Consider the following 27,486-nt stretch of genomic DNA (forward strand, 5'->3'; position numbering starts at 1 on the left):
CTTGAACATGTCGCTGGCAGCGGCGGCTCCGGCGGGGTCACCCGGACCTTGGCCCCGCCCACTAGGGAGAGGTAGCTACGGCGGCCGGGTAGGGTCGAATTCCTCCGACCGCAAGTGGGCCGCGGTGCGGATGACGGCTGTACAGCCAATTTGATTCCGCGAAGGCTTAGCTCGGAAGCCTGGGCTGGAAGCGGTGTCGTTGAGCTGCCGCGCGTCGCGCCTCGGGCGGCAAGCGAACTCAAGCCCCGCCTTCCGGAGGCTCCGCCCCTGCGCCGGCTGTTGCTAGGCGGCAGGAAAGCGCCCGCTCAGTGTGGGCGGCACGCGGGGGCGCAAGGAGGGAGGGGCCGGGAGCCGCGCGGCGCTGGGAATCTTCCGTCACCGCCGCGATTGGGCGCCCAGCGGCGTAGGCTGGGAATCCTATGTGCGGAGGCCGCCGGGCGGGGGCGCTCAGCAGGCCTCAGGCGGCCTCGAAAGCCTTGCAGCCGGAAGCCGCCGACCTCGGGGCCTGGATTTACCTCACAAAAGGTTTTCAAATTTTTTTTTTACCCTGGGCTGGACATTTCTAATATTTTAAATTTAAACTAATTTGCTACTTCCTTTAGCCTCGAAAGACTCTTTTTTTTCTCTGTAAAATTCTTAAGCGTCTATCCCTCACAGGGAATCAGATGTTTATCCCTTAATATGACAATAATTATTAACAAGAATAACAAGCACCAACAGCTTTTACTATAGGCCCAGCTATGATCGAAATTCCTTACACATATTCTCCTCACTCTTTCCGACATCCCAAGTAGGTGGACACGATTATTATTCCCCCATCTAATAGATGAGGAAACTGAGGCACAAAGAGGTAATATGTACAAGGTCACACGGGAGGAAATTGGGAAGCCGGGATCCAAACCTAGGTAGTCTGCCTTTAAACTCTATGATCTCACCTAGGGAACTGTTATAGTGTCCCATAATGGGAGGTATGTTTAAAATTTCATTCTGTATTTCCCCTTCTAACCCCATAGAAAGTATAAACCCATTCAGGTGGGCATCCAGAAGATTTTGGGGGTTTGAGTGGTGCTGTGTCACTGCTCTCCAGCCAAAGACCACATCTGTAGTTGAACAAGTTGGTTTTATTTATTATTCTTGCCAGGAAAATGCACACCTTGGGAAACAGTGGGGCATCTCAGTAAGAGGGTGTTAGAAAGATTTGTTGTAGGGTTTGGGTTTTGGTTGGGTGATTTGGCGCAAGTTCAAGGAAGCTGGGCTTTGCTCTGGGCTGGGTGGTGTAAGCCAGGGTTAACACCATAGCCCAGCTGTGAGTGCCAGGCCAGCTCCCAGATGTTAAGGGCTGATTTTCTCCTTCTCAAGAGAATTGTATATTCCAAGCTATCCCCATCCGCATCCCTAAGGAGGAATATTAAGGGAACTCTGAAGGTTCTACATCAGTACTGGAATGTCATATTATATAAAAGTGTGATTTATAAATGATAAATTAGGGCAGAAATTTTTAATTCAGGGGGTACAAGAACTTGGGGAAAAATAGCAACTTTATTTTCACTAACCTCTAACTGAACTTTAGCATTTCTCTCAATTATAGTGTAGGTAACAAACCACAGTAGTATCAGCAGTACTTGTGACTTTGTCATCAGTAGAAAGCACAGATATTTTCATATCATGCTACAGTCATGGCAGATTTCTTGAAATATTTCTGCTCATTACCACTTCATGAGACAATAGTTATTAGAGCTCTCATTTTATTTAATGCATAAAGAAGACACATTTCTGTAATTTTGTTTTTGAAAATATTTTGACAATGATTTCAATATAATTGGAGTCTTCTGCAATCCTGTATATTTTATGTTATGCATTAAAAAAAATAGTTCTTAGAAGGAATCTGTCCACAGGGGTCCATGGCACTAAAAAAATAAATAAATAAGGAGGCCCTGGTTTAGTACAAAACACTAAGCAGAGGCTAAGAATTTGGGAGCAGTATCCAAATTGGAATAATGTGTCAAAGGGTGGAAAATCAGAGGTGGAATCAGATCACTCAGTACACATCCTCTCACTTTACCAGGAAGGGAACTGAGCTACTGAGAGGTTAAGGGACTTGCCCAAAATCTCACAGCTATTCCATGGTAAAACGGGTGAAAAGCATATAAAAAACCCTCCTCTCTGTTAGGCATTAGGGATTCCATATTAGCACGATGCCTCCTGCCTTCAACAAGTATGTTGGGGTGACAGCCAAGAAAACAAATTATGATGCAATATGAGAAGTACTATAAAAGAAAAACATGTACAGTATTACAGGACTTGGAGACAGTAGTGAGTAGTTCTGTAAAAAGGAAAAGGTGGAAAACTTCAGAGAAAAGGCATGAATTAGCTGGGATTTTGAAGGATGAATTGATGTTTGCTGGTGGTAGGGAAGTCAGTCCAGCTAAAGGAAATGGTATGATCAGCAACACAGAGTTGTAAAACATTGATTTTGGCAAGTTCTTGTTCTTACCATATAGAGAGGAATCTTAGTAGAAAGTTGATATTTTGAGATTTGAAAGAATGGAACTAGATTGTGAAAAGACTTGAATGCAAGTCTAAGGAGCCTGGACTTTAGCTTGGAGGAAATAAGGTGTCCCTGAAAGATTTTAAGTTGAAGAGTGATAAAGTTGGATTATTGCTCTAAAAAGTTAACTCCAGCTGCAGTGTAGAGGATGAAGAGACTGGAGACAGGAAGACCAGTTAGAAGGCTAAGGGCAGATCCACTTGTCTTCCAATATACCGCATATTTTTAGTACACAAAAAATATACGCAACATTAAGAGATCCATGAAACCTTCCTTTTTAAGGGGTTCTGGGATTAGTGCAACAATCATATAGCACTTGAGTCTCATCCAAACAGTGTAATAATAAAGATTAAGACCTCAAATGTTTAATTTATGTACTTTCAGAGTACTTCATTGTAAGGAAAATGAGTCATTCTCTGAAGACATCAGTTACTGGTGTTCCAAAATCAGATAATCCGTGCTTGAAAAAAGGTGACAAAGTATATTTGTCAAATACTGTAAAGACAAAGGGAGAACAACAGTAACTAACCACCTTTCGCCTTGTGTCATTTTCCTGAACTGGACAGTTTTGGTGTGGTATTTGCCCAGCTAATATCAAACACTTACCAATTTACCAAACAAGGTAAATTAGAGGGGTTTTGTGTGTTTTCAAATTACTTTTGAATTGAATAATAATTATTATAATTACAGTATTTCATAATTGACAAAGCATGTTAACACACATCTCTTTGATCCTGACACAACCTGTCTTATTATTACATTTTGTAAGTGAGGAAGCAGCATCCAAGAGAAAGTAAGTGATTTGCAGGTTAAACAGCTAGTAAATGGCATCAGCTAGTATTCAAGGGTTTGTTTCTATATTTCAGGACTTTTCTACTCTACATCTTACAGTCTGCATTTTGCCAGCCAATGGTGGCATTATGCAGGAGTATCTACCTCTCTTTGTCTGTAGCCCTGTGAGGAGTAATGACAGGGTTGGTGGGGTGGTTCCTGGAGAGTGAGTGGGATGTGATCAGAAGTAGAAGAATGCTCTGACCTGACTGGGATGAGCCTGGTTCAAAGAAAGATCAGAGAAGGGAGTTTCTTTTTCTAGGGCATGGTCATCAGCTCCTGGAAGAGAATTGGGCCTACTGTAACTTCAACTATTCCACATTCTATTTTCATAGCACTTGAACTAGTTGGGCAGCATTTTAAAGAACTAACTATAATGGAATCATTTTAGGTCATGGACGTTTTTAGGAAGCATGTTTGTCTCCTCACACTTTTTAATTTTATAAAAATATATGTATATATATGCCTTTCAAGGATAAAGTTTTGGCCAAGACTTTTTTTAATCTCAAGGGAAATATTCTCAAGTATTTCATATCCTCATTCTGACTGGATTCTGCAGATGACCAGTTCTAATTACCACATCCAAATGTTCCTCATTAGGTCAGTCTTAGGGTGGGGGATGAGGAGGCACAGGAGGAGGAAGCATAAATGCAGAGTTCCCCCGAGACTTTAAGAAAATGAAAACTGCTTCACAAATCTTAACTTTTTTTTTCTTCCTCTCAGAAATAAAGAGATTTCAGCCCACAGGATACAGAGAGCTTGGTTATCTCATCTGGACAAAACAGTGTTTCAACTCCTTAAGTACACAGTTTGTGCGGCGGTATGTATTTTGCTTTTCATTTGATCTGATAGGTTTAATTACTTACCAAGCTAAAAGGTGTCTTAAGTAAAGGTAGAATATATAACCTTTTAAAATCTCTTCTATTTGAATCTAATAATATTGCATGGGGTTGTGGGATTTTTTTCTTTGGTTAACCCTAAATGAATATTTCTGGATTTATCTTTAACATGGGTAACTATTATTTCCTTTTTCTGGAACCAATATGATTTTTAAAATTCGATTTCTTATTTGAAGATTTGAGACAATGATCTTTCAACAATAAAAAAATCTCTGAATTAAAAGTGCCTTTGCCTTCCACTCAGCAATTTCAATTCTAGAAATCCATTCTACAATATATGTACAATTTCATTGCACTGTTGTTTCTAAGAGCAAAGATTCTAAACCATATAAATCCATCAGTAGGATACTGGTTAAATAAATGTTGGTGCTTTCATACCTTTAAATCTTGCAGCCTTGCATATGATTTAGCAACAGAAAGGTAGCTAAAATGTCTCATTAGTGAGAACGGCAAGTGCAGAACATTATGAACAATAGTTCTATTTTAGTAAAAACAAACAGGTGCATATCCCCCCACTCCCCAAAGAAAGAACTCTGGCGAGCCTAGCAGAGTATTAAGCCTTCTTTCGAATAGAGTATCAAATATTCTCCTAATAAACTCACCGGTGATTACAGCAGTCAGCAGAACATTATGAACAATGTAGTTCTATTTGAGCAAAAACAAACAGGTGCATATCCCCCCACTCCCCAAAGAAAAAACTCTGGCGACCCTGGCAGAGTATTAAGCCTTCTTTCATATAGTACCAAATATTCTCCTAATAAACTCACCGGTGATTACAGCAGTCTATAAATAGTAATAGTCACATTAAGAGAATTTTAGCAGCTCTGAAAAAAATTGTGAGCTCTCAGCAATGTGTACACTTCACCATCTGACCCACAGACCCATTTCTGATGTCAGTAAAAGCAAAATACCTCAGAGAAAACCCACCTAGGTAAACTCGTGACATTTCAGGTCCATTCTCTTATCTTCATATATGGAACTTATATTTAATTATCATAAGGCTGGTTTGTCATAATTTTAGACTCTTTTAGTAAAAAAAAGAAGGAAATTCTTTTTTTATCTGTTACCCTAGCTCTTCAAGTTACTACCTTACATTAATAATGCTTTGTCATTTTAAAAGCCCTTTGGTGTACATTTTTATGTGATTGTCACAGGCATAAAGGTTGAGCAGTGTTGTATAGGGAGAACGTGGGGGCTTTAGAATCAAACAGACCTAAGTTTGAATCCTGGCATCTCTGTTTACCACCTCTGTGCCTTTGGTTAAGTTACAGACACTCCCAGAGCCTCAGCTTACTCATTTGTAAAATGGGAATGATAATATTCAAATAATATTGCTGAGTTGTAAGGATTAAATGACGTTATGTATATAAGGCACCCAACGTAGTGTGTGGTATATAAGAGGTACTTAAAATTTAGTAACATTTCTATTATCATCCTCATTTTACAGTGATTCAGTCAACATCAGATACTTTCCAAGCACCTGCTGTGTTCCAGGCACTGTACTAGGTGCTAGGAATACAATGGTAAAGAAGAAAGAGATAGCCCCTACCTTCATGAAGCTTACAGTCTAGCAAGAAACATGTATGTATCGGTAGTTACAACACATTGTGAAAAGTGTTGTCATAGGGAAAGAACAGTGCCTGGGATCTCAAGGAGGGACACATATGCAAACATGAAGGCCAAAATGATGAAGTAATTAACTCAAGGCTACATAGATGATAAGTAGGGGAGCCAAGACTAGAACTCAGATCTTCAGAACTTGAAGTTCAGTATACTTTTCACTTTACCATGCCCGCTCTGTTATTTTCAATAAATTGTGTCTGAGTAGGGTACCACTTTCCATTTATAGCACCATCATCTATTTCAGGAATATCACGTGACACATGAAATTCTGAAGAAAGTAAGCCCCTTAGAGGCTGAGCTTGTTAAAGATCCTTGCATGAAGTGTAAAGTTAGAGTGAGGTAATGTTTTTATGCTGATTTATTTCAAGAAGTACTGGTTAATTTGAAGAAATGTTAGAAATTTATTTTAAGTCCTCATAACTTTTCAGGGTATAATTACAAACTGAATGTGTTACTCTTATTTACAATTATTATGTGAAGAAGCTGAGGCATGACTCTTGGGCCAAAAGTTGCCTTGAGAGTGGCTCTCATCTCCCATAGTATGTCTGACACATATATGAGAATAGTTGTGAGCACACATGCCAAAGTGTGGCTCTTTTATCCTCTGTGATCCGTTTCATTACTAGTTCTTTCTGTGCTCTGGCATAGCCTTTACCCTGCATGCAAGAAACTATGTGAACGATCTTAAGTACAAGGGGAAGAAGTAACTGAGCCCCAAGCCTGGTGCCAAATAACTAATTTTTGGTCTCTATTTCAGATTTAGCGGTGAAACATTTCCACCTTTGATCGTGTTTAAAATTTTCCTTCATACTGAAGGCCATGGTTACAAGTATTTCAGCGGAAAAAATTTATTAAAGCCATCAAGTGAGGTAATGTTTCATGATGTACATTTTGTGTTAATCTATGTAGTATACGAATTGCATTCAAACTATACAGGCTAAGTTGTTTCATCATTCAACCACCTAGCAGGCAGGTAGTAATTTTTAAGCATCATGTTTCAAATTGTCTGCGTTTAATAGCTAAAAAAATTTGAAATGAATTACTTATATAAGGCCCTAGAAAATACCCATCAGTTTTCTTTGTATGAAAATTTGGGTTTGTTAATAATGAATTAAAGTGGCCCATTAGTCAGGGCTTTTTAATTCTGAACATTTGATGCAATTTTGTTTTAATGGCATTTTATCATTATTTCTTGGATTCTGATAGCATATTTAGAAAAACTGTGCTACAGTATTGAAAATGAACTTTTAAAATACTAATCCTTTTTTGTGAGTTCTCATACTTTTAAGTTTCATGTAATTCTTCATAATTATGTCTACGACATAGCACTCACCTGAGGATCTTGTTAAAATGCAATTTCTGATTCAGTAGATCTGGGATGGGGCCTGAGATTCTGCATTTCCAGCCAGCTCCCAGGTGCTGCCACTGCTGCTAATCCATTGACCACAATTTTAATAGCGAGGATCTGCAGCATAAGTTTTACTCCTGTGACCCTTACACATGACTCTAATAGAGTAAAAGATAATGTACATTCTCATATTTAGCCTTTTATAAACCATACCTCAAAGATTATTTTCCTGTAGCTTTCTGGAAATATTTTACATTAAAAGTATGACCCATATGAAATCATCAATAATGACACATGTTCAGGATAGAAGACCACACAGCCTGGCAGTTTCTGATCAGATCCAGCATGTGCAGCATTTATTCTCTGACGAATATTAGAGAAGGAAAAGAAACTGCTTTTCTCTCTCTTCTCAGGAAATATCAGAAAAAATTTAACTCAGTTTCAGAAATGTATCAAAAGAACTAGTGGTTTCATGTGAAATATGGTGTTTCAGAAGCATTAATATTTATTTATATAGAAAGACTTCAAATGTGAACGTAGGTATTTATTCTATATTCAAGAGATAAATTCATGCCAGATTTATCTAGAAAATAAGTTTATAGTTGTCCCTATAAAATGTCATCAATTGTTGCCTCTCTGAGATTATACAATAGAACTTTTTTAAGAACTGAAGTTTCCCAGAGACCGTTCCTGGCGGCCCCTGCTATCCCCAGGCTGGAGCAAATAAAAACCTTAGAGACAGTGACTGGAAAGTACTGTGTGTATATCAAAATGCATTAAAGTGCTGTATGATAGCTTAAATGTTATTTTAACTACAAAGTAACTGTTGAAAAAAGGAAATAGCACAGAGTTTTTTTTAAAGGCATATATGCCTTTATGCCTTTCTTCTCTGTGCTGTAACTTTCACTCACACGGTGTAATCACTGTTGATAATTTGCTGTGTAAACTTCATTTTTTCCATGAAAACACACAAATATATATTTTTTTAATTTTGTTATTTTTAAAATGTGATTATACTATTCAGCTTGAGTTTTTCACTAAACATTATAAGGGGTTTGCAATAATCAGAACATACCCAACTTGGAGAAAATAGTTTAGGGTTCCTTTTCCCTTTATTTCAGCTTCAAAACAAACTCTGGCAAAACTTGGATTCATGGTTAATATAAAACCTGTAGAAGTGGAAATTTTCTCACTGTAAGCTCACTCAACTCCTCTGCTCTTTGAATGTAGACATTGTGTCTTTAGCAAACTGATATAACTTTCCTAAGTTTATTTATTTCTTAATATGAAAGAAATAAGTCAGTTTTAGACCAATCAGGTATTTAATCAAGTTCATTTATGAAGGAGAAGAGTTTCAGCAATTCTTTTTTAGTTGCTCCATCTTTCCCCTCGTTCTTATTTCCATTTCTGGTTTCATTTCCTTACTGCTTTCCAATAGCATTTCTTATATATTCACACACACACACACACACACAAACAAAAAGCAAAAACAAGGGAAAGGATGTAGAATAGCCTAAAACAACTTTGGAGAAGAAGAATAAAATTAGACGATTTACACTACCTGATTTCAAGACTTTAAAAGTTACAGTAATCCCAGCAGTGAAGTGACGGCAAAAAGATAGATACGTAAATCAATGGGATAGAAAAGACAATTCAGAAATAGACACACGCATAGAAGATCAATTGATTTTCATCAAAGGTGCAAAGCAGTTCAAATGGTGCTAGAACAGTTGGATAGCCATGTGTATAAAAAAGAGATCTCCTTTCAATTACCTACTTCAATGGTCTATTTTCAGAGCAATGCTTATTTACAGAGGGTTGTCACTATAGTTAGTCTACCAACTATATTTAGAATATTTTAAAGCTTGCTGCTCAAAGTGTAGTCTGCAGACCCACAGCACTGGCTTCCCCTGGAGCTTATTAGAAATGCAGGCTCTCAGACCAACCAAATCAGCACCTGAATTTTAACAAGACCCCCAGGTGATCCTAGGCACAATATGATTTGACAAACACTGTCCTAAAGGTGCTCAAACCCACTGTGGCCTGGACACCTCTGGGTAAATGACAATTCTTAAGCATTAACATCCAGCAACGATTATTTTAAATTGAAAATCCTTGTTCTTTTTGAGGATTGGGCATTTATGTAAAAAACAAAAAATATATTATCATTAATAATAGCTGCCCTTATTGAGCACTATCAAGTATGATGTTAAACATTTTGTGTGCATTATCATTTAATTCTCATAAACTCTAGAATGTAGATTCTGTTATTGTCTTCATTTTTGAAAGACTAAGTGTCTTGCTTAGGGTCTCACAACTACAAAGTGAAGGAACTGACACCAAGACCCAGTGAGCCTGACTCCAGAGTCAGGAACCCCGCTAAGCATGTTCTCTTATATGGCCCCTGATAACTCGGATGAGGTACATGTTATCCCATTTTGCCTAAAGGGGAACCTGGAACTTGGAGAGACTTGTCAAGTCCAGAACTGAGACTTGAACCCTTCTCCATCTTTCCACTGTACTGTGCACCCTTCAAGGTTGAAAGAACACTAGCAGTTATGGTGGTTTTATTAATTCTGAGACTGATTGAATTGTACCGAACCAAGAAACCTTCCTGTGTGGGGATCCCAGCTATTACTACCTTTGTGAGTGAGAATTTCCAGCCAGGCAGGGAAGTGACTTGAGATATTAGAGTAACTTGACAAGCCCAAGTATAGATATATGCCAGTAAGTAGCTGCAGGGCTGTGGGGGCTTCTGGGCCACAGTGATGCCAGGTATCAAGGAAGGTGTCAAATTTAGAGATGCCCCCTTCTGACCCTTTGAGTCACCCACTAGGAATGGAACCTGCCTCTGGAATCCTTGTCTGATTGACTGCTCTCCTGGAATCCTTGCCTAGTTTCACCTTCCCTTTCTCCTGGTGCTGGGCTCTTCATTCCTATCCCTTCCTATCCAGAAGGACTTTCCTAAATTTGACCATACACGGTCGATGTCTGATAAAGAACATCTTGGTCATTGGAGGACAAACTCTCTTTCAAACCCCTGTCACAAGTGGGCAACGAGCCTGCCCTGTGCTGCCAGGCATGGGGTTTTTTTGGCCGAGAGACTGGAGTGGGCCTGACACAGCTGAGCCACACAGCTGAGACACTGTACAAATAAGGAAACTGGGACTTGGAGAGAATGGTGCCGATGGCTGAGTGGAGTAGAGTAGGGAGGAACTGGCAAGAAATACCTTTTCTAAGTAACTTGAGCTAAAATAAAATATAGTTATATCTAAAGAAATTCTCAAGACAGAAATTATATAGTTTTCAGACCTTTCAGTGTATAACTATTTGCTTTTACCTTTAATGTCACTGTAGGGATGGTTAATTTGAACCCACAGGAAATTAATTGCAAGAACGCATAATGGATATGTGCCAATACTGCCCTTTCCATAGATGCATCATGTATAGAGAAACTAATGAAATGGAAAACAAAAATAATCTGCCTAAAGAAAGGTTCCATCACATTCTTAGGAAACTGTTTCTGTCCCTTCAATTTAGCACATTAGGAATAAAACTACAACCATTTGAATATTTTCTTTCATTTTTCCATATGTGTCTGAGTTCTAAGTTTTGGAATTTAAATAAAGAAATAAGTAAGAAATACTCTGGATAACAAAAGTGAGGATCGGAGTAGAAAATACATTAAGGCTTGCTGTTGTACTGTGTATTAAGGAAAAAATAGAGATTCCGATTTTTAATCCTGTCTCAACTGCTGTTCTGTGGCCTTATATCAGCATTATAACACCGAGTTCCCATACTTTCACAGTATCACATTCTAAGATACAAAGAAAAAGAGAAACTGATCTGGAATCAAACAATACTTGAATTTTCATTTATGCCACGTCTCCCTTCACATGAGCATACCCTTTGTGGCCAAAAGCACAAACATATAATATAAATATGTATTAGAAAAGTCAGCACATACTGATGTGGGGTGGGGAGGAGGATGGGGAGCTCTTAAGTCTGTACTCACAGTCTGTGTATAGCTCTTCGCACAAGGGTAGATACATGTGGAAGGGTATGGTGCAAATAGGGCCAGACACGATTTGAGACTCCGTATTTTCTGTGATTCTTCTGTCTCTGCCCTCTCAGGTGCTTTTCTTGAGTACAAAATGTTGACATTTCGGAGAGAAAAGAAAAAACCCTTTGCTGCTCTTTTGCTACTGAGCATGAAGCTTGAAGGAGAGGGAGGTCTAAGCACTCTGAAACAGACATGTTTCCGTTTGGGGGCGATGTATTAACTACCACATAAAAGAGAGCTGGCCCCAGTACCACCTTTCAGTGCGGTTCCTAGGGCAACCTGCTTAATAACCAGATAAGTTTTCTCTGCATTGACAGCATGAATGACGTTATAGGTTTGTTTGTTTTTTTTAAGGAAAATAATGTTTTTCATAGAGGGAAAAACAGATTTTTTTTTAAAAACTATGGTCCTCTGAGGATTATAGATTCAACTACTCCTCTAGCTGCATTTTAAAACTATGTGGATATGGTTATGGAAACAAATTTTAAGTGGTTTAAAAATCCTATAAAATATTTTCTTTGTAAATACAGTCTTTTTATTGAATAGCAAACTGCTAGAAGAAAGGAACAGTATTTGATGTATTTGTCACAAAAAAAATGTAAAGTGTGTGCTGATAGTTATTACTGTTATACTACTATTTTAAAAGTATTTTCTATTCTCTTTATAGGCAGTGGTTGATGCTTGCAAAGTGATGGGGGAAAAGAAATTTTATCATCAAATTATGGAAGATGAACATCTTTTCCAGAAGTTCAAAATAACTAAAAAAATAGATATTGTCACTCTGAAAGACTACGTGCAAGTAAGGAATTTAGATTTATATACTGAAAACAAACAACAAAATAAGCCATCTGATCCTATCCTCTAAGAATAAAGAATCATCCATTATCTTACTGTGGTAAAATACACACAATATAAAATTTACCCATTTTAAAGTGTACAATTCAGCGGAGCTAAGTACATTCCCAGTGTTGTGCAAACATCACTACCATCTAGTTTTAGAACCTTTTTGTCACCCAAAAGGGAACCTTACATCCATTAAGCAGTTACCTCCCATTCCTCCATCACGCCAGCCTCTATCAACCACTAATCTACTGTCTTTCGGAATTGGCCTATTCTGGATATTTCATATTAATGGAATCATATAATATGTGGCTTTTTGTGTCTGGGGAGTGATAGCTAAGGAATGTAGGGTTTCTTCTTGGGGTGATGGCAGTGTTTTGGAATTAGTAGTGATATATACTTTGAATTTACTAAAAACCACTGAATTTTACACTTTGAAATGGTTAAAATGGTAAACTTTATATTATGTGAATTTTATCTCAATTAAAAACATCAGAAAAAAATAAATACATGGTGCTAAGAGTGCATGACGGGAATTTGACCTAGTGAGGAAGGGTTCTATTATTGTTTGGATGCTTTCTGCTACAAGTAATGGAATATCCCAATTCACAAGAGGCTTAAACAATAAAGGACATTTGTTGTTCCATATAAGAAGTCCCTGGACAGGTGTGTCCTGGGCTAGCTAATGCCACAGCTCAAGGACATCAGGGTCCTGGGTCAGCTTCTCTACAGTTCTCGTGGCTTCCTTCACACAGTAACAAGATGAGTATCACATTCTCAACTACATTAAAAGGCAGGAAGAAGGGGATTCCTAGCATCTTTTTGCTTATCTCAGGAAGAAAACTTTCCCAGAAGCCCTCAACAGACTTCCCCACAGGTACCATTGGTCAGAAGTGGATCACATGCTCCCCATAAACCAATCAGTGATAAGGGGAAAGGAGATCATTTTCCACAACTGACTTAGAACGTTCATGGTTCATGAGCTGGGGGCCTCCTTCCTGGATCATATGTCAGTTCCATACCTGAAAAAAAAAAATCGGCTCCGTAAGAGAAAAGTGAGAAATGGTTGATAGGCAGGCAATCAACAATATATCACAGCCTCAGTCTGGGGCTCAGCAGGTGGTGCACCCCAGGACTCTGTGGCAGGAGGAGCTGCACATCCTGAAAGCAAATTTGTGGACCTGGAGAAGAGAGAGCACAGACGGTGTGGTATGCAGTCAGGCTGGAGGGCTGGTAGGAGATCATCATGCAGGGCTTTCAACCATAGTAAGGTGTTTGTTTTTTGCCTTAATTCTGTGCCCAGTGAGAAGCTGGTGCAGTGTTTCAGGAAATGAGGTGATATAATCTAATAAGTGAAGAGATCCGCCTGGCTGCAATGTAGAGAACAGATTAGAGACAGCAGAAGCATTCTCCTAGTTGAGAGGTTCCTACAGATTTTAGGAGAGATGGTGGTATCTTGGTTTAGGGCTGGCTGGAGATGCAAGAGATAATTAGAGAATAAAAGCAGTGGGCCTTGAAGACAGGGAGGTAAGCCGAAAGAAGTTGTCCAACATGGCTCCTAGGTTTCTGGTTTGCGTAACAGGTCGGACAGCAGTGCTGACTCAGGGAACTTAAACTAGATACCTGAATAATAATAATAGCAAATGCTGTGTAATGCCAACTCCCTTTATTATCATGACAACCCTAAGAAGTAGGTACTATTATTACCCTGTTTTATTTTAGAAGTTCTAAAGAAACAAGTGATCCCAAAATTCTAGCTCATAGTAATGATAATATATGGCCTTAACTGTTCACTCAGTTGCTTCCTTGTGAAACATGAAATTAAATGCAGTGCTTTAGAGATTCCCAATTCTGTTTTCTTTCTTTGAGAGCCTAAACCTGGAAGAATAGGGAAGTGAACCAGGAAATAAGTAGAGTTTGGGGATGTCAACTATATTTGCTAAGGACATGGGTCTCATACTTGCAGACTGTGACTCTGCCAAGCATTGGTGTCATAGAAAGAAGTCACCAGATTGACGAATTGGAAGAGAGAGATATAATGATTGCTGACATTCATTGAGCCCTTTATGGACAGACACAGCATTGTTTTTAGTTCTTTATATGCATATTATCTGCTTTAATCTTCAAGTTTGTAAATTATGTGACCCTTTAACAGATTAGAAAAATGGAGTTTAATGAGATTTTTAAAAACTTGCCCAAGGTCATATATAGCCAATAAATACAGAGCCGATCATTGACAGTTCTGAGATGTTTACCCATTTTACCACTCCACTCTCTGGAAATAAAATATACGAGCAGTCCTCACTTTGCACAGTAGTTCAGGGCCATAAAAATGACCACACAAGCTGTAAACCATGCAGAGCAAACTCAGTCATCAATGGGAAAAATTGTGATTGTTTCCTGCCTTTCAAAAATCTTGTCAGAACATTAAAAACTCTTACTGTCTGTTATAAATATATAGGAAAATGGAAAAAAGCAAAACATGTATTTAGTACACTATAATTTAAAATAGAAACATTGAGAATTAAAATGTTTTACTTCTCTGTAAAAAGCTTATTAACTTCTTTGTAAAAAGCTTATCAATCATACTAAAAACTATTAAATTTTATACTCTGCATTTTATTGAGATGTGAATCTCAATAAATCTGTTTAAAAATAAAAACCTAAAACCCAGTTTATCAAGAGTAATTTAAACCGCGCTTGCCCTCTTGTTCTTCTCATATAACTAGCAATAAGGAGTGAACATCTTCTCTATGCCCTGGCAAATTGCCATACTTCTTTCTAACCTTGGATCACCTACCAACATTTTGTCCTTTGCACTTTAAGTGTTGTGGAATATCTTGGGGGATAGGTATAGCTCAGTGGTAAGAGTGCATGCTCAGCATGTATGAAGTCATGGGTTTAATCCCCAGTACCTCCTCTAAGAATAAATAAATAAATCTAATTGCCTCCCCCTAAAATAAATTAAATTGAATTAATTGTACTAAGATAAAATAAATGTTCTAAATTTTTTTAATAAATTAATGTTGTGGAATATCTCAGAGCTTCTTTAATATGAAGTGTCTTTTTTGCCAGCATTACTTCCTCTGAGAAAACTTCATCCTTTTCATCACAGCCATTTTCCTCATTTATGTTGCTAGATTCACTTTCACCAAGTTCCTCTAGCAGCCTACCTGCAGTCTCTTGAATGATGATAGTGTCAACATCCCCATGGTCACCTGTTTCTTCTAGAACTCCAATTAACAGTCTGTGAATTTCATTTCCAGTCTTACCACTTTGTTTCTTTGTTGGACTTTTCTCCCCTTTGATTATCTTTATCTATAAAATGTCACATGGGTTTATCACTGGGAGACGAAGAGGCAACACAGTTACATACTTTGCTGTCTGTGTGTGAACTAAATAGCAGATCCACAGTGACCAGTCACTGACACACTCTGAAAGAAGTGAACTGATTTGTCATTTACCACCGTGCATATCTGTTATTTATGTACTAATCAATGGACTGAAAAGCTAGCAGCAGAGTTTGTACTTTATGCAATTACTCAGTAATACTGTGATAACTGAAATTTGAACCATGGTGTTGAAGGACTGAGTTCATTTGACTAAATGGTGGTAATTGAAATTCGTGCATACCTAAATGATACAAAAGGAGGACTGCCTGTATTTGTTTAGGTGCAAGAGAGTGTGTGTGTATGGAGGGGTGGGTAATATCCTAAATGCGTAGCTATTATTCCATTTCCTAGCATTGTAGCTCCTCCTGCCCTATTTCTATCTCTTAAGTGAACATTGATAAGGTTGATTGATTACATGTATTTACCTTTTTAATTCCTAATTTGATATTTTAAATTTTAAAAAGAGAAAAGTGCGATTTCTACAAATACTTGAAATGAAAATAGTGAAATTCGCCACTTAGCGCCAGAGATGAGCTAATTATTTCTAAAAAGGTTTGTGCAACTGTCTTCTCAATGCAAGCATGTCACAAACAAACATTGGCAGATACGTAGATCACATAGCTATTTTCAGTTTTTAGGCTCATCCTGAGTTTAGTTTATCTAAGTTATATTTACCTTAAAGGTTTAATGTTTATGCATTAAATAAATAAGATTATACATTAAATAAATAGTAATGTTTATGCATTAGATATATATTTAGTGAGTGTGACATTATGTACATGATACTGTATGAGAAGGATCCTCCCTTCCAGTAGGGGAGCTGAGAGATACACAGAGAGCTAAAACATCAAGTAGTCAGAAATAAGAGTCACAGAAGAGGAATTCCAGTAAAGTTCAGAGATGGGATCAAGGAATGCTGTTTGGACGAAGTAACATTTGAGTGGAACCTTGGGAAATGTGTCTACAAACATTCTAAAGCACTACAGCTAATCATGCTTAGTTATTTTTTCCATATAGTATTCCAGTCTTCTGGATGAGACCCCTGCATCTTCTGGTGGCAGAAATAACTATTGGCGAAGGTTAAACCTCGAAAGCATTCCCAGGACAATGATAATGTATGACATAGTTGATTATGCAGAGACTGGAATAATCTCAAACCGTCTTAAAAAAGTAAATGAAGTATCTGTTACAAAGACCAAAAACAGAAGAGATGCGTCAGCACCAGCTACGAATTGTTTCTGAAGTTAGGAAAAGTTGATCCTTCACTGGGGTTTGCAATACTAGGGGCACTTCTGGAAATGGTCACATTCTGCCAAATAGCTCACAAAAGATAATAACAGCATTTGGGAAAAATGAGGTTGGGGCAGATTGCTCAAAACTTATGCAACTTTGTAAACAGAGCACTAACAAAAAGGACAGTTGGTACCTGGGGAGATAACTTGTATCACTAGGCAGTCTGCCCCAGAAAATATTAAAAAAAAAAAGGTACAATAGAGTGGAAATACTGGCCACTCTTTAATTAGAGCAGGTAGTGGGCACCGAGGCAGTGCAGATGGAAGTGGAGACCTGGGCCAATGTGATGGCCTTTTAAGTGGGCATGAGAGGCAGTGTGACCTGCCAAGAACCATGTACCACCCAAAGCAAGGAGTAGGGTGGAGGGCAGTAAGATTGTGCTTGTTGGCCGTGGGGGGCCTCTCTGGGGAGAGAGTCCTAGGTGCTGGTGTTAATTCTTGTTTTCATAAATGTAGCCAAAAGGGCCCCTGTTGCCCATGCTGCACAGAGCAAGACTTTTTCCTTTTCTGCTGAAGGTTGTAATTCTTCTCTTGCTATTCTGGCTCCCCTTGCCGAGGATAAATTGCATATAAATTACAGTGACATTATTCCCTTCTTTACCAATAATATATGAGCCAGTTCACATTATAGAAAAGTATGTTGTAGCAAAATAGACTGTATTATGATCTGGAACAACATGGACAGAATATGACTGCACCAATTATATTCCTTTTTTCTTTCCATTACCAAGTCTTACCTAGCCTATCTTATTTACAAGTTGAGCCTTTTTTCTTAAAAAGAGATAATCAGACTGAAGAGGACCTGTTGATAGTCTGTTTTCACACAGTCGTATTTGGAATGAAAAATACTCCTTTAGTACATGAAATGACACTGGTGACGCACTGTTAGGCAAACACACTGGGCTTTTTTCAGAAGTAGAAATGAGTGGGTGCTGACCCAATAACATAATTTAGCCCATTTATTTTATAATCAAAGCTATACATTTACCAGACAGATGGCCTGGTATAGGGCTCAGTCTGTCATCATGAAATAGATTTCCTCTAACTCATCCGTATAAGCACTGAATATGGAACTTAACCCTATTACCACCAAGGTTGAATAAATGGTGTAATTTTCTCTGTCACCATATGTAACTGTAGGCTCCCTGCTCTGATTATCCAAGAATGAGTCATTTAAAGAGGCAAATAAGTAGCCAAATTCTATATCAATTGAAGAGGGAAAAAGTACTTTCTTAAAGGCTTCTTTTAATGAAGTCTTAGTTTAGGATCTCCCAGAAGCAAACTCTGAGATAAGGATTTGAGTACGAGTAGCTTATTTGGGAGGTGATCCCAGGAAGCACCAGGATCTCATCAGTGGGGTAGAGAAATGAAACAGGAAAGAGCAGGCAGCCAAAACAGTGTATGTTAACAAGCAGGTTATCCCTGTGGGTAACTGAAACTTAATTCCTCCTGGGAACGCCCTAACCAGTGTAGAACATGCAATTCAAGTTATCCCGCAGCGGGCAAGGGAGTTAAGATATTTATACACCAGCACCCATTAGTCATTGGTTAAGGGTAGCTCAGGAGGGGAGGTATTAATTCTGGGGCACTTTCCCTGCATGTGGGCTCTTGTTTTCGTAAGAAAGCTCTCCGCCTAATTGAGGCCAATGCTGACAGTTATAAGTTGGGCCTTCGTGTCCTGCATTGGTATGGCCAAGGGGATTATGAGCACGGCACCAACTGTGTCTGGTCCCAACACATAAAAACAGCTTGTTTCAGCCATTATGCAATGTAATCCTTTTTGATGTTAATATACGATTATATATAAAGATTCAAATGGCTACTGCATGGTGTTTTCTAAGAAAACTGATTCTAAATTGATACCATGTCTTATAATTTTCATCATCATCATCATAAACATCATCTATCTATACACCTTCATAAGTGGCAGATAAAGAACCATGCTATATAATAGGCAGAAATGATAACTTTGACCTAAAAACTTACATGCAGTATTGCTCTAAGCACTGAGGTTTATGACGTATTTGCTAGAGGATGCTTTAATAAAATTTGGAACTTGCTTTACATTTAAATTGTATTATTTTATGGAATTTTTCTGTCTATACTACAAATATTTTCTAGGTGCCCCTCATCCTTCTCAAGTCTTCAACCTTTATATCGACGCTACCAGCAGCAAAGTCAAATTAAACATCTGGGTCGTCGATCCAAGCAAGCTCAAATGAAAGTTGAAAAAATGAGAAAAGCTTATAAGATGGCTAAAGAGAAAAATGTTTCTGCAGAAAGTGTAAGTTTAACTTGTATTTTTTTGGACAATATTCAAACTGTAAGTAATTCTACTTTCATAAGTAGAATTTTCCTAATCTACAAGTTCAAGGATGAAATACATACATTTGGTATATACCCTGGATAGTATAAAGCTACGTTCCTCTTGGTAACACATATTTTAAAAATTCTTAAACAGTATGAGTAGCTATTCTGGTAAATAACGGCCGTTTTGGCTCCACATCAGCATGAGTTGGCAAAAAACCCTATTTCTATATGTTGACATTGTTGATTCAGCGCATCTCTAATGGTGCTTTTCTCAAAATGGAAGTCATTTCTATCTACACTTACTAAGAACTATATGCAGTGGAAAATCTGCTTCAGTATACTGCATTGCAGGAATATTTACAATGAACATGTATTCATATTTTACTTTGTAATTTTTTAAAAATCTGCTATAAAATATTTTGAGATGAGGCTAAGTATAAACAGTCAAATATAAAAACATAAAATAGTGAAAAATAAAATATAAAACACTTTCCACTTTTATTTATAATTCTACCTAGGAGCTGCAAATGGACACATCAGGTACAAAGCAAAAACAGACAATCGTTTTATCCACCCCCTCTTTTGACATTGTGAAAGTTAATGAACTCGTGTCAAATGATGAATTGGAAAAAGAGGAAAAGGAATTATTTGCCTGGTGTCAAGACTTGTGTATTAATAGTTCTCCATCATGTTAATGCACAGCTAATTGACAGAAAATCAAGTTATTCAATAATCTGCTTGTCTGTCTATAAATGATGAGTATGTGCATTCAAGGAAAACGAAATATAAACAAGCCCTTGGTATGCTCTCTTAACCAAAAGTGTGGCAGATTTTTAAGCCCTTTTGTATTAACATAGGTATAAATATTTCTTGCTGACAGAATTTTAACCTAAATAAATTATTTCAACTAGATGCACTCAGTCTAGCTGTATATGGTTTTGTTCAAGATGATGAGTATTTAGTCCCTGTACCTTTTATTCAATTTCGATTTTCCTTCATTTAAAAAAATATTTGAGCAGGCTATGCTTCGCATAAATATTAGAATTCACAGAATAAAAGGCTGCTCTTGAGTCAGCCTCCAGTATCTTTTTTTTAGTAGCATGTTGTTTTTATAGAACAGCTTGTGATTGACCTACTCTGAATTATAATAAAAATAATAATGAATTTGTTGCTACAGCAGGCATGACATGGCATACCTAATCATTATTGAGCATTGTGAGCACCTGGGGCAGAATGTTGTCTCCGCTTCAGTGTTGCACCTTGTTGAGGGAGGGTACAGCTCAGTGGTAGAGCGCATGCTTAGCACATGCTAACCCAGATCCTGGGTTCAATCCCTAGTACCTCCATTGAAAATAAATAAATAAATAAACCTAATTACCTCCCACTACCAAAAAAATGTTGTGCTTTGTATTTTTTTAAATATAAAGACTGTTTTGAGTAATATTTATCAATTTCCTTTTGAATTGATAAATTCTCATTCCTGATATAGTACAAATTATTGATTTTTTGTGATCCAGGCTATTAGATTATATCAAATCTTCCCTGAGGCTGTGATAATTAAACAAAGTGCATTATTTATTGCATTTTAAAAATAGTTTTTGATTTTGTTTAACATTTAAAATGTGGAGGTTTATTCCTGATTTAAATTGTGCAAAGTAGCCTATAAATGGATTCCATCCTTTCCTAAAACATTCTCTTAAATGATAAAGAATATTGGAGTAAATATGTATATTTCCCACTGGAATATATTCAACATACATGTGTACTCTTCAATATTAATATGTCCTCATTTGATTTCCAAAAATAGGATGGATAATCCTGTTGTTTTCAGAGCTTGTACTGGCACCGGTTGAATAGAAAACACATATTTGTCCTCATGAGTCACACAGATTCTCATTTATTAAACTGGAAAGCAGTCCCTCATCCAGTCAAATGCATATCAGATTCAGTACCCCCATGTAACAGGCCATAACAAAGCTAAAGGAAGATTTCAGGTAACAAGATGAAGGAAAAGGTCAAAGGAGGACAGACTCTTTACGTTTAAGGGCACCCACTTCTCATATTTCACTGGCTATGACTTTGTCCCATCATAATGCTTAGCTAGAAGGGAGGCAGGGAAATGTACTCTTGTTTTGGGCAGTTATGTACCCAACTAAAATTCTATTGTTAGAAAAGAAAGGGGTAATGGATATTAAGGCATAACTAGCATCAGCTGCCAGACAGAGAGCCTGTCTTCTATTGATTCTTTTAACTCACATTAAACAATGTAACCACATCACAGAAAATCCTTTTAAAAGTAGAATTACATATAATCTCACCACTATAACAACTGTTTTCAATTGTTCATACCTTTCTAATTTGCACACTTATTTTGTCTAAATGCACAAATATTTTCCCATGGTTGTAATCATAAGTAACATATAGATTTTAAATTTTCTCTTAATATTATATTTTAAACATAGTCTTTTTTAAACAAGTAATTTTTAATGTCCACATGATACCCCATTGGGTTGATAAGGCATAATTTACTTGACCATACCCATATCATTGGATATTTCGGTGATTTGAATTTTTCACTATTATAGGTAATTAATGCTAGAGTGAACATCATCATACACGGTCTTCTTTATTTTGGTTATCTTTCTGGTATTTATTTTAACCTAATTGTACTGTAATCAGAGAACATGATTTGTATGATATTGATTCTGGGAAACTTGTTGAGACTGGCTTTATAGCTAAGTATATGGTCAGTTTTCATGAATCTTTCTTGTACTCTTCAGAAAAATGTGCATTCCCTGTAGTTAGATACATGTCCTTTCGATCAAACTTGTTAATTGTATTATTATTTCCTATACTATGCTACTCATTTTTAGTCTGTGCGACATCAATTCCTGAGAAAGATATATGTTACATCCTACAATGGTAGTGGACTTGTTGGTTTCTCCTTGTAATTGTCAATATTCGCTTTATGTTATTTGAAGATATCATTAGGCACCTTATTTTAGAAACTGCATCTCTTACTGGCGAATTGAATCTGTTATCGTTATATGGCTACTATCTTTATTCCTAACAATATATTTTTCTTTGAAGACCGTTTTGTCCATTATGAACACAGCTACTCTAGCTTTCTTCTGGTTAGTGTCTGCCTGGCATACCTTTTTCCATCTTTTCTTATTTTCAACATTTGTGTGTGTCAGAGACTGGCTAGATGCTCACTAATTCCATTTCCTCTTCCTGGCAACACAAGACTGCATTTCCAAGCTCTTTTTACAGTTACAGTTGTGGAAGTGATGTATAGCCTTTCTGTGCTTGGCCCCTAAAATGTCATACGTGGTTTTCAATGCACTCTTTCCCCTGCTCACGTGGCTTGAGGCAAAAAAACTCCAAAATGGTAGAACTAAGATTGAAAGACCCCAGATTCCTATGTCACTGATTGAAGGAACAACAGCCAAAGCAGCACTCTGACCTGATGAACTCTGATGTGAGCAAGAAATAAACCTGATTGTTGTGTTAAGCCTCAGAGATCATAGGGATGGTTTGTTATAGCAGCTAACATTAATTATTCTGATATACCATGTCTTCTTTGTGTTTTAGGTTTTCTCTAGGATAACAGCAAGTATCTGGATTGTTTTGTTTTGTTTTAATCCAGTCTGAGGATATCTTTCTTTTAACTGGTGAGTTTGGAAACTTTACACTTTATTGTGATTTTAATTAATTGTTGATATGTGGAATTATCTTTACCATTTTATTTTGTGCTATCTGTCTTGATTTTTTGTCTTCCCCTCCTGTCTTTTTTTCTTTCAGATTGTTCTTTTGATTATACATTTCCCCCTCTATTATTTTGAGAGTTATAACTCTATTTTTATTCTTAGTAATTACTCTTAAAGTTTAGCAATGTGTCCGTAAAATCTAAATCAATAGCCCCACCTCCCTTCCCAAACTATCCAAGGGCCTTAGAATGCTAATCATCATCCTGTTGTCTTTAAAGTTATTGTTATCCAATTTTTTTTAGCACCATCTTGTTTTTAACCTCCAAATTAGACATTATCGTTGTTTTTATAAATCTCAGACTTTTTTTTCTGGGATTATTTTTTTTTATCCTGATGAATACGCTTGAAAACTTCTTTAATGAACATCTTTTGGTGATAGCTCAGTTTTTGGTTTTCTGAAAATGTCCTCATTTTACCCTTATTCTTAAACACATAATTTCAGTAGATGTCATATTCTACATTGACAGTAGTTTGGTTTTCTCTCAGCAATCTGAAGTTGTTCCACTGTTACTGCCTGTCTAATTGTTGTTCCTTTTAGATGCTCTCTCTTTTCTGTCTCGAAACTTTAATATACTATGTGCTCTTTAGTTATACTGAAGATTGAGTCTCCCGCATTCCTTCTCTTTTATCTACATTTTGTCTTACCTTACTGTCTGTTGAGAGTCTGGTTTTATGTGGAGGTCTCAATTCCAACCTTATCTGAGCCCAAGATCTTGTCTCCCACATACATGAGGTTATGAAGACCTGAGACTTTAGGTTCCTGGGAGTGATACATGTACTCAGGGTCATCAGTCACATCCCATGCTAGCTTATAGCTCCCTCTTTATTTTTCACTCCTGAGGATTTTCCTTCTTACAAGCTCAACTATACCTTTTAAAAGGTTTTTTTGGTTTTTTGTATTTTATCTAGGGTTTGTAGGTTTTTGTAGTGGGATGGTTTTTCAGAATATTTAGTCTACCATTCACCATAAGTGAAAGTTCACAGTGTCACTTCATTCTGTTAAATTATATCCTTAGGATAAAATGTTGAGAGTTGTACTACTTATGCATCAGAGATGTTAAACATATGCATTGTTTTTCATATGCATTGTCAGATTGCTTTCCAGCCATTCACTTTTTGAGTGGTGAGTACTATATCGATGTTTGTTTATCCACTCCATGGAGGCAGAGTAGTATCATAGAGTGTGGATTTAAATCAACCAAATCTGATTCTGTCTCTCCCTACCCCATGTCTCTCTCTATCCCTCCATTATTCACATATATAGAGATTAGAGAAACTCTTTCTCTAAAAAGTTTTGTTGTGGTTTGAGATGCAAGAGAATTAAGAAAGAAGACATTATTTAAGAAGGAGAGAATGAAAATGCTGGCTTGAGTATCTATTTTAGTCTCTGTTACCCCCTCAAACCCACTAAAACAATGGTAAAGAGACTTTTCTTAAAGGCATAAACCTTCAATGATACAGAGAGATCAGAGAAGATCAGAGAAAACAGTGGCAAAATTTTGTCAGTTGGAAAACTTATGAGTAGTAGTTGACTTAGCATATCTGAGAAAACTGTGTCTTAAACTGGCTAAGGAAAGCTAAGAAGCCAAGCAGTTCACACCATGAGACACCCCCCCCCACCCCGAAGGCTCAGGAATTGGCAGCAGCACACAGGCTATTTTTGAAAGTAAGGGGTGAAGTGAAGGAGAAGAAATTGTCTGAAAATCTGTTTAAGAAGCAATTAAAACACAAAATCCCTTTCCCACTGTTATGAGTTGAATTGTGTCCTGTCCTCTTCCCCAGAAAATGTATGTTGAAGTCCTAACCCCCAGTACTTCAGAATGTGACCTTATTTGGAAATAAAGTTGTTGTAGATGTAATTACTTAAGATGAGGTCATACTAGAGTAGGGTGGGCCCCTAATCCAATAGGACTGGTGTCTTTATAAGAAAGAATCACTTAAAATAATTGAAATGGTTACCTCTAAGAATCATAAAATGGGGTGAAGAGGAGCAGAGTCCAGTGGATTTTTCAACAATCATTGCAGAGCTATTTGACTTTTAAAACATTGTGCAAGTATGCATTTCATTTTAAAAACTAAATTTCTTTTAAAAATACGAGAAAGCAGAATTGTTGGGATGCAGACAGGAGTGTGCCAGAGCAGCTCATACTTAGCTTTGCTCAAGCTGGTTGTTACATTTCCAGGAATTTCGTGAGCCAGTTGTTAAATATAGCCATTATTAAAAATTAAGTTGTATAAACATACAAGTGAGTAAACTGTTATATTAAAAGCACAGTTAGTTACTCAAAACTCATCACTTCCTAATTATTTTACTACATTTTACTATGCTCTGTGACCTTGCTGTTATTTATATCTATTGTATCTGTCTATACTATATAATGGTGAGCTACAGGACATCTCTTCTCAACATCTGTTGAGGTGTTGAGGACATCTGTTGTGGTGTCATGTTGGTAACTAACTTGAAAATATATGTATTTCTTGTTTATTTCTTAAACTTTTTTGTTGTTAAATATAACACACCTATAGAAAACTATAGAAAACTAATATACAATTTAATGAATTATTGGAAGCCGGGACACCTTTGTAATTACCATCCATGTCAGAAAAAGAACGATGGCTGACCACCCCAGAAGTGCTCCACCTGCTCCTCCTCTCCTAAGAGTAACCATCCTTCTGACTATTGTGGTAATCACTTCATTATTTTATAGTTTCCTCACCTAAGTGTGCATCCATAAACACTATGATTTAATTTCACCTACTATTTTTATACATCTTTTACCTCTTTTTAATCTGTAGGTTCCCCATCCACCTCTCTTTCCCCCTCTTACAATTTGTTGACAAAACTAAATTGTTTATCTGTAGCATCTCCCATGATCTGGATTTTGTTGATTAAATTCCCATGGGGTAGCTTAACATGTTCTTTTGCCCCCTGTATTTCTTGTAAATTGGTAGATGGATCTAAAGGCTCATTCTTTATTATTAACAACAATGACAACAGCAAAAATACTAATTCAGTGAATATATATTGAACATTTATTACATGCCTGAATGAGATGCTATAAAAAATATGAAGTAATTTTTAAATACTTTCAATATTTTCAGACAACTGACAGAATCTTTTTGAGGGACAAATTGTTATAGTTTACTCTGTAACATTAGCTTGGTCGCCAACTTAGGAGGCATCTTCAAGTGTTAGGCCTTATATGTGAAACATATATTAACTGACAAAGGGACTCCTGATAATAGCATAGAAGTAGTGCAGCAATGCCTTCCTGAAGAAATTATTAACTGCATAACCACTTGTATAGAAACCTCTGTCTGTTGTTCAAGGCTAGTACATTTACCAGGCACCACTGACGGTGACTGCAACTTTTATAGGAACAGTTTGTAGGAACTCAGCAATAAAGGATTTTTTAAAAGAAGAGGAAATTTGATTACATAGTTCTAAGTTATCAGAACCTTAAGTTTAAAAAAGGACACAGAATAATAAGACTCTATAAGTTGATGCTCTCTGTAACTTTTTCCTATGATAAACCAATAATACAGTCTCCTTAACTAATGCTAATTATTTCTAAAATAATACTGACAACTTGAAGAAATGTTGATTTGCTTTAAATAAGACATCAGGTCTTCCTGTTCATAAACAGTACTTGGCTAAATTATTTTAAGTGTGGCTTAATTTAAAATAAGTTTGTGGCTTGTTTTGATAGTGAACGTTTTGTATATATATATTATGCTTATGAAATTAATGAAGTTTTAGTAACAAGAAATTACTTCACCTCTACTATTCAATCTTTGCTTGGAAGTAAGGTCAGATGCTCAAATCTGTGGACCAGAACGATAAGAAAGAATGAAGATTGCCCAAATACCAAGAAATTTCAACCCAACTCTATAAATTTACAGTATTATATTCAGCTATGATTCATACAAATGACATTAAGTTTAAAATATTCATGTGTATCATTTTTTAAAGTTCTCCACAAGTAAGTCATTTCCTTCTGTATTTTTGGAAGAGTGAATATTCATTTCTCCCTGGTAATATTAAATTGTGACAATCTTTGGTATTAAAATTAACCTGTCAAATTATATTCTCCAACACTTGCAAAGATATGAGAAACTTCGAAAAGTGAAAAAAATCAAGATATGATGGTTATGGACCAGACTAAAAAAATAAATAGCAAACATTATACCATTCCATCATGGAATATTAAGAAAGAATCAAACACAACCTGAGCTTACTTTGGATCAATAATTGTTACAGATTTCTATAAATAAAAATCCTCCAGTGTTAAAAGATGTTGGATCAGCATTTCTGGAAATCTATGACTAATGCCATTATACTCTCTGTCCCAGGAAGTTTTATTATGACATCATCTCTTGAGAAACTTTAAATATTAATCCATAGGTTATTCTCAGCATGCAATCCATTACTTTTTTTTTCTCATTCAGAGTACTTTTTCATTTAGCACAAATAAGTTGATGTAATTCTTTTAACATGCTAAATAGCATAAGATGATAATATTCAGGTTTGCATTAATTTAAAGTGAATAAAAATGCTCTATGCAAAGAC

At 36.8% G+C, this 27,486-nt stretch overlaps 2 protein-coding genes across 2 annotated transcripts in view; one reads left to right on the top strand and one right to left on the bottom strand.

Annotated features, from left to right (window-relative positions):
* The window catches only part of APOO (apolipoprotein O), a 47,050-nt gene extending 46,774 nt beyond the window's left edge, over positions 1 to 276 (bottom strand). The window contains exon 1 of the mRNA XM_074358864.1: positions 1 to 276. Within this exon, the coding sequence (XP_074214965.1) occupies positions 1 to 9 (9 nt within the window). The 5' untranslated portion in view covers positions 10 to 276.
* On the top strand, positions 8 to 27,486 carry CXHXorf58 (chromosome X CXorf58 homolog). The gene is given in 10 exon segments (XM_074359681.1): positions 8 to 139; positions 287 to 525; positions 4,103 to 4,199; positions 6,146 to 6,240; positions 6,659 to 6,770; positions 11,980 to 12,111; positions 16,562 to 16,717; positions 16,719 to 16,793; positions 18,965 to 19,120; positions 22,741 to 27,486. Coding segments are annotated over 10 exon segments (1,254 nt in total). The 3' UTR covers positions 22,801 to 27,486.

This window comes from Camelus bactrianus, chromosome X (genome assembly GCF_048773025.1).
Source record: "Camelus bactrianus isolate YW-2024 breed Bactrian camel chromosome X, ASM4877302v1, whole genome shotgun sequence".
Lineage (NCBI taxonomy): Eukaryota > Metazoa > Chordata > Mammalia > Artiodactyla > Camelidae > Camelus > Camelus bactrianus.